Source organism: Carcharodon carcharias, chromosome 5 (assembly GCF_017639515.1).
Source record: "Carcharodon carcharias isolate sCarCar2 chromosome 5, sCarCar2.pri, whole genome shotgun sequence".
Lineage (NCBI taxonomy): Eukaryota > Metazoa > Chordata > Chondrichthyes > Lamniformes > Lamnidae > Carcharodon > Carcharodon carcharias.
Window position 1 is genome coordinate 71898100 of NC_054471.1, and position 15837 is coordinate 71913936.

Consider the following 15837-nt stretch of genomic DNA (forward strand, 5'->3'; position numbering starts at 1 on the left):
ACAAGGGCTGGGATTTTCCAGCCCCACCCACTGCCGGGATCTTTCAGTCCCACCAAAAGTCAATGGACTTTTGGCTGGTCTGCCTCATCAGTCCTGGCCTAGGATCATTGTTGACTTGTGGAGGTTTTTGTTGTCAAACACTCATTATCGTAATTTATAGAAGTCTGTGCTGGCACAGCTGATCCTATGTTGGATCTCCTCATCAACGAAGGCCTTTTGAGAGAGGTTTGGAAAGCGCTCAACATATTCCAGAGTCTCTCCTTCAACATATATGGAAGGTGGAATATTTGGCTGACCAGCTGTGGGTTGATATGAGTATTGTTTTGACAACATTCAAGGATGATATATTAACATGGATAGAGGACTGGCTAACTAACAAGAAACAGAGTCGGGATAAATGGGTCATTTTCAGGATGACTAACTGTAACTGGTGGAGTGCCACAGGGATCAGTGCTGATGCTTCAATTATTTACAATCCAGATCAATGATTTGGGTGAAGGAACCAATTGTATTGTACTCAAATTTGGTGAGAATATACGGAAATAGGTAAGAAAGAAAGTTCCGAGGAGGATACAAAGTGTCTGCATAGGGATTTAGCTCGGTTAAATGAATGGACAAAAATTTGGCAGATGGAGTACACTATGGGAAAATTCGGCAGGAAAAACAGAAAAGCAGAATATTATTTAAATGGAGAAAGACTGCAGAATGCTGTGGTACAGAGAGAGCTGGGTGTCCTCGTACATGAATCACAAAATGTCAGCATGCAGATCTAGCAAGTAATTAGGCAAGTAAATGGAATGTTGGCCTTTATTGCAATTGGGATGAAGTATAAAAATAGGGAAGCGTTGCTACAACTGCACAGGCATTGGTGAGACCACATCTAGAATTCTGGATACAGTTTTTCCTTAAAGAGTATACATCTTCCTTAAAGAGGGACATACTTGCAATGGAAGCAGTTCAGAGAAGGTTCACCAGGCTGATTCCTGAAATGCAGCATTTGGCTTATGAGGAAAGATTGAACAGGTTGGGCCTATACTCATGGAAAGTTTAGAAGGATGGGAAGAAATCTTACTGAAACATATAAGATTCTGAGGTGGCTTGGCAGAATTGATGCTGAGAGGATGAGAGGATGTTTCCCTTCATGGGGGAATCTAGAACTAGGGGCCACAGTTAAAAAATAAGAAGTCTCCCATTTATGATGGAAATGAGGAGGAATTTCTTCTCTCAGAGGGCTGTTAGTTTTTAGGATTCTCTTCCCCAGCGATCAGTGAAGGCTGGACCATTGAATATATTGATATCTGAGTCAGACAGATTCTTGATTGACAAGGGAGTCAAGGGTTATTGTGAGGGGGCAGCAAGCATGAAAGCGGAGTTGAGGCCACAATCAGATTAGCATGATCTTATTGAATAGTGGCACAGGTTCAAAGGGCTGAATAGCCTACTCCTGCTCCTATTTCTTATCTAGGCTTCCCACTCTGTGTCCACCTGCCTTCAGTTTCTGAAGGTGCAGGTAACCTGTCTGGCCCTTTCAAAATCAGAAGCGATTAAAAGTCGAAACAAGCTTTTAAATTATCTTAATTGGCCTGAATTGGAAGGAGAGCGGGATTCCAGCCCACATCCCCCCCTACCCCGCCGGCACTGTTCATTATTGCTGGCACCAAAATCAACATCTTTAAATTGGCATAGGGCCTTTTGTCTCTCCCTCTGTACCTCTTACATTAATCAGATGGTAAATGATTAGAATAAAGAATTTTTTTTGTACTGCGCAGTCTCTTCTATGCGTCAGGCCTGACCCCTACACAGACTGGAAAATTCTGCCCCTAGAGTGTGTCATAGGACACGGGTTCAGGTTTCTCTTCTTTCACTCCTTAATTCAGAAGTTGCTGATCTCAGCCATTGTGATACGGAAGCAACTGAGCAGAGACTACAAGAGAGTGGAATTAAGACTGTCTTTCCCAGGTTTAGTTATACACCTCCTTAGTTTTTATTTAGAGCAGCATTGGTAGAGATGCAGAGCAAATGTATACTTGCTTAGACTGATGAGGAGGAAATATTAATTTCATCTTCTCCCACTTGTATATAAGTACTGCCGCTAACTAGGGTAACGGGTATTTAAGTCACAAAAAACTGGAAAACCTAGTAGTGAGTAATGAGTTCTGGGCCTGGTTGATTGTCTTGGGAAATTTATGTTCCCTGAATTGTTTAATTGAAAAAAAATGTTCTTATATTTCAGTGTATTGCTCAAAAAGAAACATAATTGACTTGTGTCCAGATGGGTGAAATTCAAAGTATCTAGATAACTTCAGTTGTGTTCCATCTATATACTGGCCATAAATTCCTGGTAAACCACTGCAAGTTATTTTTCTAGCCTATTTGATCCTACAATCACTAATCTTTTGGCATGCAAACTGATGGAATAATAGTAAAAGAAAATAAAATTAAAGGCTCATTATCTGAATGCACAAAGCATTCATCGCAAGGTAGATGACCTGGCACCACAATTAGAGATAAATGATTTAGACATACTTGCCATTATAAAGACATGGGACAGGATTTCCTGCGGGCTTCAGGACCTCACCATCAGGCCCATCAGACCTCACCATCAAGCTTCAAAAGCACACACTGTTTGGGAAGCAGTCACCCATCTGTGATTATCCCTGAACAGACCCGCCATCCAATTAGGGGTGGAAGGTGGGCTTTTGAAGCTGGAGGGCCAATATGAGACTCCCTAGCTTGAAAGTAGCAGTTGGATGTCTGTAAGGGTAAGTGAGGTCACTTGTCTTCAATTTATCAAATTTAAAATAAAAAGGCCTTTGCAATCAAGGCACCACTGTGGGGCGAGACCCCTCCACAGGGCAGCCGCAGTACTGCTGAACCCATGTAGATTGGGGGCGGGCAAGTGGTGAGATGGGTCTCTAAGCCTGCCTGACTGCCCAGTCCCATTCTGCCTCCAGGCAACTGTAGTGACCTGTCACCTGCAGGGACCTGGAGATTGACTAGAAGGTCCCAGTTAGTGTCCAACAATTGGCTTAAGCGGCCATTAACAGACTCGTATGGCTACATGCCACTTGTGGGCAGGTAGCCCTGCTGTGTTCCACCCTGTCTTCAGGAAAATGGCCAGGGGGCGGATGGAGCCAGGGAACTGGCATGCAGGTTGGTGACATGAAATTCTGTGCCCACCTGCCTCCATTCTTGCCCCTGGCCAGTTGGGAAACAAATATTCCAGGGTACAAAACATTTTGAAAAGACAGACAAAATGAAAAAGTAGTAACCATGATAGTAAAGGATGATATAAGGACGGTAGTGAGAAATGATCTTGACTCAAGATTAGGAAGTAGAATCAGTATGGGTGGAAAACAAGGGTTAGAAAAACTGGTGGGAGTAGTTTATAGGCCCCCTAACAGTAGTTATAATGTTGGACAGAGCATTAAATAAGAAATTATTGGAACCAAGGCAATATAATAATCATGGAGGACTTTAATCGTCATTTAGACTAAACAAATTAAATTGGCAAGAGATAGTCTAGAAAAGCTTTTGCAACAGTTTCCTGGAGCAATACATTATGGAACAAACTAGAGATAAAGCTATTTTAGATTTAGTATTGTACAATGAGACAGGTTTAATTAGCAATCTTATCATAAAAGATCATCTGGGAAAAAGTGATCATAATATAATTGGATTTCATATTAAGTTTTAAAGCGACATACTCCAGTCACAAACAAGAATCTTAAACTTAAAGTTAATTATGTTCATATGAGGGTTGCTATGGTTGCTTGGGTAAATAGCCTAAAAGGTATGGCAGTAAACAGTGGGAAACATTTAAAGAAACAATTCAAAAGGTTCAACAAAAATATATTCCATTAAAAACCAAAACTCAGAAAGAACGATCCATCCATAGATTACTAGGGAAGTTAAGGTTCGTATTGGGTTAGAAGAAGAGGATTATAACGTTGCAAAGAGTAGTAGTAAGCCCGTGGATTAGGAGTATTTTAAAAACCAGCAACGGGCAACCCAAAAGTTGATAAAAAGGGTAAAAAATAGAATGAGAGTAAACTAGCAAGGAATATAAGAAAAGATTGTAAAAGCTTTTGTGAATGTATAAAAAAAGAGGTCGGGGTGGAGGCTGGGTGGTCAATCAGGGGAGCAGTCAGTCAGTTGGGTTGTCAGTGAGGGAGGTGGTCAGTTTGGGGGGATATCGGATGGTCAGTTGGGGGTGAGGGGTTAGTCTGGGCGATGAGGGGGTAGTCAGGGGGTCAGGAGGGTAATCTGGGGGTAATCGGGGGCCGGCAGGGTAGTTGGGGAGTGCTGGTGGGAGGGTAGTCAAGGGGTTGAAAGTGTAGTCAGGAGGTTGTGGAGTGAGGGGGGGTCGTGCTGGGGGGCTGGGAGGGGGTTGGGGGGGGTGACATCAGTACTATAGTCGATAGTTAACCATGAGTTAGAAGCGGTTTTAATTCTTCTAACTTTTCCCAGGTAACTACTCTGGTAAGACAGTTGGCACCATCCAAAGTCTCCAATTTAAGACGTTTGAACTTCCCGGGCAATTCGTGTGTTGTTCTTGCATGGGGACTTAAGGCTGGAGGGCGCCCAGAGTATCTTCTGGGGAACCCCCGGATACGCCCAACACCCGGAACGGAAGTTATGGGCCAAGATTTTTTAAAAGGCCTTAAACTTTGAAATCTTGATATTCAGAGAGACTTGGGTGGACTCGTACAAGGAACACACAGTTAACATGTAGAAATGGCAAGCAATTAGGAAGGCAACTGGCATGTTGGTGTTCATTGCAAGGGCATTGGAGTACGAGAACCAGTAAGTCTGGCTACTGTTGTATGGGGCTTTGATGAGACCACACCTGGAGTACTGTATGCAGTTTTGGCCTCCATATTTAAGGAATGATATACCTGCTTTGGAGATGGTACAGCAAAAGTTCACTAAATTGGTTTCCGGCATCAGAGTGTTGACCTATGGTGAGAAGCTAAGTACATTGGGGCAATATTCGAGTTTAGAAGAATGAGAGGTAATCTCATTGAAATATACACAATCCTGAAGGGGCTTGAAATGGGAGGCAATGAGGTTATTTCCCTTTACTGGGGATTCTAGAACACAGGCGCACAGCCTCAGGCTAAGGGTCGATCTAAGGGGTGCGATGAGGAGAAATCTCTTCATCCATATGTTTGTGAATCTTTGAAATTGTCTACCCCAGAGGATTGTGGATGCTCCATCATTGAGTATTTTTAAGACTGAGATTGATAGATTTTGATCTCTGAGGGAATCAAGGGATATGGAGAGCAGGCCAGAAAGGAGTTGAAGTAGAAGATCGGTAATGAACATATTGATTGGTGGAATAGGCGCAAGGCGCTGAATTGTCTAGTACTTTTATTTCTTGTGTTCTCCTGATGGATGTTGTCAACAAATGGATTCCTAAACTTAATTTCTCTCCATCTTTCCCAATAACCCGTCCCTCAGTAACCAAATGTATACCTTAGGATGATTTCAAAGCAATAATCACTTCCAGATTCCCATTCCAAGTCCCTGGGGCAGTATTTTTTGCTCGCTGTGCGGGCATGCACCCAACACGCTCGAGCGTAAAGTGGCATGTGATGACATTAGGCGAGCATCCCAACGTCATTGTGCACTCATGCGATATTTTGGTCAGCGGTAGTACGCGGGTGCTGGAGTTGCACCCACCATTCACTAAGAGGCCAGTTAAGGCCATTAAAAGTCAATTGACATTGATTTTTCATTGCCCATGCGATTTTGTGCTTGTCGCAGGCAAAGTGGCAGGCAGCCAGCCAACAATTTCAAAGACCTCATCCACAGTCGAGATAAAAAGGGCCAGCAGCATTGCCAGTGAGGAGTTAAGTAGATAGTTTGCTGCTGGTAACTTATTGGCATATGGCAGCTTCATCTTTGTTCAGATCTTCACCGTTGGCATTTCCAGGCTTCATTTCAGGGCTCCTTGATGTATCCAAGGACCCCGGAGAATTCAGACCGCGTGGACCCTTCCAGGTATCAGACAGCCTTCCGTTACCCTGGTAATGCGGATTGTGGTCTCCGCTAGTGGAAACTCCTCTGAGGAGAAAAAGAGGGGCAGAAGGGAGAGATCAGGTTTCCTGGGGAGCGACCTATGGGAGGAGAGGCGCAGGCACCGGGGGTACAGGACCAGCTGGCAGTCCAAGGTGTTAGCAGCTGCAGAAGACGCCACTATCCTGCTGCCAGGGTTTACAGGCAGCGATGCAGCTACCTCAATATGTCCGAAGTGCAATGCCGAAGGAGGCTCCGCCTCTCAAGGGAGACAGTGATCTCCATTTGTCAGATGATCGGGCCTGAGATCAGCTCTGACTAAGTGGGTGGACACCCTGTGCCAGTGGCTCTGAAGGTCACAGCGGCCCTCAACTTCTATGCCACTGACAGGGGTCAGTGGGGGATCTTTGTGGAGTCTCCCAATCAGCTGTCCATTGTTGCGTCAAGCTGGTGACAGAAGCTCTGCTCAGGCGGGTATTGACTTTCATTCATTTCCGTACGGACGAGGCCAGTCAGGAAGAGTGAACCAGAGGCTTTGCAGCAATTGTTGAGGTCCCCCCACATCCAGGGTGCAATCAACTGCACACATGCGGCCATCAAGGTGCCAACAGGAAGGGATTCCACTTCGTGAACGTGCAGATAGTGTGTGACCACAGGATGCAGATTCTGCAAGTCTGTGCAAGGTACCCTGGCAGTTCCCATGACGCTTACATCCTGAGACACTCCCAGGTGCCGAAGCTCTTCAGTGCTCCAGCCCGACTGGATGGCTGCTGGGTGAAAAGGGCTATCCATTGAAAGAAGAGTCATCCGGACTTGAAACATTAACTCTGTCTTTCTTCCACAAATGCTGTTAGACCTGCTGAGTTTTTCCAGCATTTTTTGTTTTTGTTTCAGATTTCCAGCATCCACAGTATTTTGCCTTTATCCCTTGAAAAGGTGGCTTATGACACTTCTCCGCCATCCAAGAACAGAAGCAGAGCAGTGGTATAACAGGAGTCGTGCCTCCACAAGGGCAGTGATAGAGAGAAACATAGGTCTTTTGAAGATTCGTTTCCGATGCCTGGACTGTTCAGGGGGAGCACTACAATACCCCCCAGAGTGGGTGTCACTGATAATGGTCACATGCTGCACTGTCCACAATCTGGCACTGGCAAGGGGGGACCCACTGGAGGAAGAGGATGTTGATGCAGCTGCACAGGCCACAGATGATGAATCCAGTCGTGAGTCAGACGAGGAGCATGGTGAGGAGAACGCTGAGGGTGTGAAGGCAGACCTCTGTATCCTTCAGGGAGGCAGGGACACCAGGGATGCCTTGATCCAATGCTCTTTCAGCTAGGCTGCCAGATAAGTGCTACCACCTCACACCAAGGCTGCCGCTTCCATCCTGGATGTCTGAAATGGCCCTTTCCTTTGATCCCAAAATCCACTCAGTGCCTGTGCAATAAAGTTTCAAGCCACCAACATCCAGCATTACATAGTGGTGTACCCTGCACCACATTAAATAAAAAAGGTAAAACATACTCAGGCCATTATGACAAAAGAAAATTTATCTCATGTTGACGGTCAAAACAAATTAATAGAACCTTCTCTGCTCTTCAGCCCCAGAACAGTTAAAATAAACAAAATATTGCACAATAGGAGATCATCCGTGACCAGTCCCTCTTGTGCTCGTGGTGAATTAAACTTACATTTGCGAGTGCTACGTCTTGGCAATCCCCCTCGCTGGCACTGGTATTAGAGACAGCCTGCTGACTCTGCTGTCTTGTTGGCCTGGATTACCTTGGCAGTCGTCCTCTGGCCAGTTGGCCCACCTGGGAGGGAGTGGCCAGTGCCACAGCTGGCATCACCCCAGTCGTCGCAGCCTCATCAGATCCCACCGTCACTGGCAGAGGCAAAGGAGCTGCCGCCATCATCTAGAGCGCCCTGAGAGGAGCCCGTAGAGACAACAAGCAGCTCGTACGCCAACATGAGGTCGCTCTGGACCTCCCTGCTCCACATTGATGGGCGGGTACCTAGCCGGGATACTGGGTGCTTCATCCATCTCCCACACGGACACTGACCACCTGAGCTCAGTGCCTGTGTGAGGGCTTGCAGGTCCGAGCGCAACCCCAGGAACACTTGATTATCTGCCTGGAGCTGCCTCTCCACGAGAGTGGCCACTCTCTCAATGGAGGAGGCAGTGCACTAGGCCATGAGGGTCAACGGAGTGCTGATGCTCTGCATGGACTCCTCCATAATGGAGACAACGGCACGCATACCCTCATGGATCTCTGCCAGATCCTCCCACACATCTTGCTGGACATATAATATCTGCCGTCTAATGGACAACTCCAGAGGCTCATCATCCACCTTCATCTGAGCACTGTCCTGGTCTCTAGCAGTCCTCTGACTGCCAGCGCCCTAGGCACACTCTGACTCCGACTGCACCTCAAGAGAGTGTGAAGTGCCCTCACCGCTGTGCACTGACATTCTAGCCGAAGATCTAACACCCACTAGGTGCTGGTATCTGTGCTGGGTGCCTGGTTCAGAGAGTGGGTATGACGCAGGTGCACGTGGAGCCTGGTAGGCCTCTGGCACCAGGGGTGGGTCTTCGGGGTCTTGTGATTGGATGTGCGGTGGCAAACCTAAGGGAGAACAAGGACATGTCATTAGTTTAAGTCATCACATTGTCGAGCGCCCTGGGGAGACAACAGCGATCTGCCACATGGTGCTATCATCTTTCAATGATCAAAGGGGAATCCAGTTTTGAGGACCCCATCAACGATGAGACTACGCAAGAATGTTTGCACATCCAAAACTCTCACCTCTGTGCACTGCACCCTTACCTTCATCTGACTCCCCAGCCTCTCTACAGCTGAGGTGCATGGCGCCTCTCCAGCTGCAAGGCACCCTCCTCGTATCTGGTTAGGATTAGGTTAGCGGGGACTCCACCGGTCTGCAACCTTTTAATGTTGTTATGGGCCATCTTCTCCTGAAAGGACGGAGGAGCATTGGTTAGTCCACTCTCCAGCGCCATTGCAGCCTGGCCAAACGCAGCTGAGGAACACCTGGCAGGGCATATCTGAGTCATGGCCCTCGAGCCGCAAGGCATTCAGTCCAGGCAGCCAGGGCTCATCCCCTTGGCCAGCTCCAACATCACTGACACTTCTCTAACACCCCTGAGCTCCACGGGGGTTGGCCACCCTTAATACTTCAACAGACTAATCCATGACAACACGGTACTCACCTTTCCTGAGTGCAGCAGGTCATTAAACCTCTTGCGGCACTGGATCCAAGTGCGCCACAAAACTTCATGGCTGCTGACCAGCACTGCTGCCTCCTCCCAAGCTCCTTTTGTAAGGTACGGTGGCCTCCTCCTTCCATCCCTGGGGACAAGGGTGTCCCTCCTGGCAGCCACCTCCTCCAGGAGGACCGCGAGGCACTCATCAAAAAACCAGGGGGCCGAGTGCCCACCTGACCTGCCCTCGAACCTGGCAACTGCTGCCGCATGAATCCTTAATTTTTAATCTCCTGCCGACAACACCGAAGATGTCTTTGTCACCGGCAGCTTTCCAGGGCCTGACTGTGCTGGTTGAACCGACCGCCGGGTCATCATTGGACCTGGCAGCTAACAGGCCCCCACCCCGGCCCACCCTCTCCCGACCATTGGGGAGCTGCCGTTGATGCTCAGCAGGCCTTAATTGGCTCGCCAGTGTGAAATCGCAGTGGGGGAGCCAATCGCAGGCGGCGGCCCATTTCCCAGCTGCTCCTGGACCCACTAACCACACCCACACTCCGAACTCAAAATCCTGCCCCTGCGTTTGTATCTTCAAAAATGTGCCCACTCTTGAAAATTTCGAGTTGGTAAATTTCACTCTCTCTCAAAAATGCTGTTGTTTATTTGGTTTGCAGGTGACCTCGAGCAACGGTTTCAGTTTGAAGTTAGTCCACTCTGCAATCAACAGAAAGACACAATTCCCAGCATACAAATAGGTAAAATAATGCAATGAAACTATGGACAAATTTCTACTTGTGTTTGACCTTGAAGAGAAAGGATGGAGATAAGTTCAGTGTGCCAAAGAGTCATATTGGACTTAAAACATTAACTCTGTTTCTCTCTCCACAGATGCTGCCAGACCTGCTGAGTTTTTCCAGCATTTTCTGTTTTTATTAGAGATAATTTCAGGTGTTGAGGTTGAAGGTGGTTTTTTGACCTTTTAAAAGCAAAGATGATTAAGACCCTGAAAAGGAAGATGAGGTAACTGATGGCTGTTTGAAGGGGGCATGGCAGTGGATACCCAGCTTGAACCAGAGGAAGGACAAGTACTTGTGCAAGCAAGTTAAAAGTCTGAGATAGTGGAAGAATAGATGTTTAGTTGAGAGTGAGAATGCATGGGGATGCAAAGAGCCTATTGCAGTGACAAGAGGAGAAATGTAAAATGTAGCTCTGTAGCAAAATTAAACATGGCGGCAGATGAGTTTAGACCCAGGAAAGTAGAAATGAAAGACGTCCTAATTCCAAGTTTTGTCGTCACTTATATGATGGAAATCTGCCTTGAGCATAGTGGAAGAACCCGCTCAAGACAACTTGCTAGCACCTTGCTGTTTAAACACCAAAATCCAAAGCCACATACAAGGGCTATTCAGCTTAATAAATGCTTAAGCCAGGCTTTGGCAAAGAGATATTGCCATGAGAGTGATTCAGTAATGGGTCAGTGTAGCCAGAGAACCTTCTCCTTGCAACTGTCTTCCATTTTAGGCATAAATCTACCTCAAAGTTTGGTCCTCGATATTGCAAGTGAGTCAAAGGAAGTCTTTTTTTTACTTGTTAAGGATTTATGAACCATGAAGGAGAATAATTTGATGCTATGACTTGTATGCCACAGCCTTAACTTGTTTGAGAATTTTCCATGATTGAAAAGAGATAAGGTAGACTGAAGTCTTCTGTTTCCTTTTCATAACAATCCTGAAGGGCTACTTCAAGGCTGTAATTGACATGTATCAAGCCACCTAGTTACTGGCATCAATGAACAATTGGAATTGATGCATTCTGTATTTTCCAAACAACATTTTTTATCATGCAAGGCAATAATACCAGTTCAGGTACCTCCTATGTCACATCGCAGGATCCTTTATTCAAGATGATAAATAGGGAGCACAAAATTCCCAATTGAAACCATCAATAATTCAATATCATCTGCAAAAAGGAGCATCATAGTTCTTTCTGAAATTTCCAGATCAGGCATCTTTTACAATGTCATCCAGCACAAAATTTTAAAGAAACATAAATACAGTGGGTTACTGAACAATGTTGCCTCATTCCTTGTTTGTGAGGGGGAAAGGGATTAATTGAGTCTTTAGCCTAGTTTACATGTATTTTGGAAATTATAGAGAAATTAAGATCTTAAAATAATATTTTCACTCCAAACATTCAAGAACATAGATCTTCTCCATGAGCAGGTTAGTAGTTTTGCATGCATCTAATCCAGTTATAGCTAGCTAAAGCTACTGCCATGATGAAGCAGTGTTAATAAATATTAAGTGTTGTAGGGTGGGGCAGTGGTTGGGAGAGAGAAGCGGTAAGACTTCCCTAATTTCAGGAGAGTGATGAGCTGATGTTTTATCAGTGAGTGACAGCTTGAGATCTGAACTCCTATTGACTATCTTAATTGTAACTTTGTCACTAATTAGCATGCCATGTTAATGGTTCATTCTATTGCATATATATTGTAGGAGAAACTGCAAGCACTAGTAAAATATTTGTCTAACTGTTCAATAGCTACACTTGCATTATAGAAAAAAATATAATTTCATATTACTCCTTATTTTAGGTTTTATGAGTTATATTGTTGAGCCTCTGTTTGTGGAATGGTCTCGTTTTACTGAAAATACTCCTTTGAGTATAACAATGATGAGTCATCTGCGAAAAAACAAAACAAGGTGGCGAGGACTGCTTCTCAAACAACATAACAGTGAGGACAATTCAGCCCAAATGAATGAAGACAAAAGCAGAACTTCTCAGGAAGCTGAACATCAATAATCTAAATCCAGTTAGATGGTCCAGTCAAATAATGCCATTTATTCTTCACTTTCCTTTTTCAAAATTTGCCATTTGAGTGAAATGAAAAAAATCTTAAAGGGTCTGGGAAAAATTTCTCCAGAGAAAAGATGAAGGAAGAGAACAATTTGTTACAATTAAAAATGGTTGTCTTTTCCGGGTTCTTTGCTCCATCTTCAATTTTGAAAATGTGCTCCGCATATTACCTCAGCAACCTCCAACTACGTTTGATTAAAAAAGGAAAAGACATGATATTTGAGTTCTACCAGAAGCAAGATTCAAATCCCAAAATATCAAGCATCGGGTTCAAAGGCATTTACCTAAGGTTATACTGATGGGTAGAGAACAGTGTGGGCTGAAAATGATACTAAATGGGGACGGAAAAGCCACGGAAAGAAAGTCAGCTTTACTTCATTGTGGTGCAGTGACAAAACTCATTCAGCAATGTGGCTTTGGCTGTAACTGACAAATGCTGAAGAACATAACATTCGACTGCTCTGCAGCTGGGCTGCACCATTATAAACCATTGCTAAAACCAGCTTCAACTGAGCTCAGAATCCATGGGATTTTGAGTGTGCACTGAGAATAATAGTTTTTTTTGGAATAACAACCAAACTTTTTCATTTTTGTACCTTTTGCATCAGAAAGCAGATGTGGCATTCAGAACTGGATTGCATACCTACTGAGTACACGTATAGATTTTTTTCATGTATAGTTATAAATAAAATTAAGATGTAGAGATATAAATACGATCAATTAGAAGGCATACACAATTCCATGTTGCGCTCTGTCTCTGTCTTAGTCTCTCTTTTTCTCTCAGACATTTACTACTGATAACAAACAACAAAAGATCGGTACCTTTAGAATTCTGTGTTGAAAAAATGCTACACTGTGAAAAATAAATACCATTGGTATTAAAAGAAGCCAAAAATTAGAATCATAGAACAAATGTAAATAGCTGTTTTAGTTGTAGTACACTGGTATGTTCCTATAAAGCCTTAACGTTGCACCCATTGCTATACTTATACTGTTTTGATAATTAAGCACAGGCATCCTTTGTAGTAAACTATTTGTCATTACTAATTACAGCAAGCTGTTTCATTTCTATTGTTCTGGTAATGGTATTTAATAAGAGCGTCAAAACTTCACAAACATTCCATTTTCTCCTTACACAATTTACATTTATTTTTAATTGTTCACTGAGGCAACTCTAGGGATTATTTCCTTTTCAATGCCACTAATGCATAACAATGCCATTAAATTTAAAACCATTTGACAGTTTGTACAGATTTGGCATTTTACTGATGTCACAGATCATCAGCTAAGGTCTGAGAAAGTAAATGTGTTTTTTTTAATAAATGTACTTTCTGCTTAAAAATTATAAATGAACAGATCAGCCCTGAAAGCCATGTTGTCATACTACAGAGGTTGAAATGTATTTATTATTCTATTGACTGCAAAAGAAAATCACACACACACCTTCAGAAATGCTTTGTTATACAAGCTGTTGTTTTAATAATGAAAACAAAAAAGGCTTTTGTTCATCTTTGTTTGCCTTTCTGTTCAAAGGTGGGTAAATGAAGTTGAGGTATAGATCAGAAAAGATCTAATTAACTGGTGGAACAGGATCAAGGCACTGAATAGCCTATTCCTGTTTCTATATAACCTTGGATTTAATTTACACAGCAAGGATGAACCTTACATTATGTGTAAGTAACTTTAAAATGATTACTCTTACAGATTTATGTACACCTAAACTTTAATCAATATACAAAAGGCAATATTTTGATTTAGAGGTTAGGTTCTTACAGTACATTCCTGTAACCTATGTAAACAAGCCTTACAGCTGTATGATAGCACCATTTTAATGTAAACTTTGTCTAATGCTGAAAATTTGTGATGAATATATTGTGAAATTTGCTGTGACTGCTATGCAGTGTTGCCAAGAATTATTATTGTTATTTCTAAAACTAAATTTTAATCAAGAATAGAGTGCTGTACTTTCAGTTCTCAAGATTTTGGACTCGAACTAATCATAATTAGAAAACTTTTGTATATGTCACTTGTGTTTTCCATTTATGAAAAACATAAATCTGCAAACAAAATGATATATCAATAACTGGACTGACTGACTTTGATTTACAATTTTCAGGAGGACAACATACACAAATGCATCAGCATCATCTGCCATTGGCTAGTTTAACAATGCAGTGTCTAAAGTTGTGTTATAGTGCATTCAGGTTTATTCAAACATTAGTCAAAAAGTTAGCTGACAGTGTTGCAATATTAGATGATTGAGTTGGTCAACATTTTAATTGCTGTTTGAAAGTGTCTAAACATTTTGTATTCGATTTACTTAGATACATACCATGGTGCTAGTTTGATAATGTTCCGATGAATTTTCCTATCTCCAAGCTAGAAACACTAAAATACCTTTATAGATCCAAGTGCTGGTTTGCCCTGCCGTATCTTCTTAGCTCAACCTCATTAAGATAAATTGGGTGAGTTGTATGCATTAGAAATTCATTTGATTCGGAGCATGCCTGTTTTGTTCATGCTGCAGGCCTTTAATTCCTGCTGCAGGAGTTAAAGACCTGCAGCAATTGAAAGGGTTAAATGCCTTCTTTTTGAACAGAATAGAAACCAATCAGCAAATTGAAGCTTGCAAATGTAATGGGTACTATTGCTAAAGGAAACTTTAACCTGTATTGCACAGAATTAGTTGCTACTAACCGAATTAACTAACCAAAGACTGGTCAACAAATCTATTTTGACTTAACCTTTGGTCATATCTAAAGTATAAACAGGCTAAACAATTAGCATTCCATCTTTTGTCAACTAATGTGCTCAGCAGTATTTCAATTTAAAAGTTCCTTGAAGGTTTTTATGGCAAGAGTGGTATTGAGTAAGACGATTTTATGTAAAATTTGCTCTGAAAAGCGTTGTTACCTTAGAATTCCTTAGAAGAACTGGATTTTGTCCCCAAAAATATACTTTATTCATAAAATTTGTAAAAGCACATTACAAAACATTCCAACTTGAAAATTACAGAAAGTGCAGTAAAATTCAACTTGTTTCCAGACAGCATGTTCTACTCTTAGGTGCCTCTAACCAATTGTAATATTTTTGATATTTACGATTATACATTTCATGTCAGGCATACAGCCTAAGGGCAAACAAAAAAGTTTCAAATTGAAAACTCACAGGAAGTGCAACAGAATTCAACTTTTCTCCCAACAGCATGTTCCTCACTAAGGTGCCTCAACACAAATTCAATACTCTCGATATTTACAATGTACATTCCATATCAGGCACATAGCTCGAGGGGATCTACAAATTTTCCAGCCGTATTCAGGCAACATGCTCTGCCCATTAGCTGGAGAAATAACTAGAATAAGTGAAAGAAGTAGTTATATAAAGTAGAGAATGGAAATATGGGCAGGATCTTACTGCTGATTGGTCAGACTATTGTTTTTGTAATTGATGGGTACATGTTAACATTCTTTTTGGTCAACTATGCAGAATGGGTGGTAATGTGTTTCTCTCAACCACGAGGAATAGCAGGAGACAGACAAATAATGTGACGCCAAAGAAAAATGCATTACTGAGCTGGTCAACCATGATAAAGCCAGATAGATAGATCTTTAGTCAATTCTAATTTAATTAATGTAAGCCAGGAAAGCAGTAGTAATGCTAAACTTAGATTCAGTAATTTGAAGTTAGTTGAAGAGGATGGAAAAGGAGGGGGGGGGGGGGCGGAAACAGCCAAGGTCATGCTT

General features: G+C 42.9%; 1 protein-coding gene across 4 annotated transcripts in view; it reads left to right on the top strand.

Annotated features, from left to right (window-relative positions):
* LOC121277904 (cAMP-specific 3',5'-cyclic phosphodiesterase 7B-like) overlaps positions 1–14174 on the top strand; it is a 228499-nt gene extending 214325 nt beyond the window's left edge. For all 4 annotated transcript variants that reach the window (XM_041187728.1, XM_041187729.1, XM_041187726.1 and 1 more), the window contains 2 exons: positions 9913–9993; positions 11832–14174. In XM_041187728.1, the coding sequence (XP_041043662.1) occupies positions 9913–9993; positions 11832–12040 (290 nt within the window). In that variant the 3' untranslated portion in view covers positions 12041–14174. The remainder of the gene's footprint in view (positions 1–9912; positions 9994–11831) is intronic.
* Positions 14175–15837: the final 1663 nt, after the last annotated feature.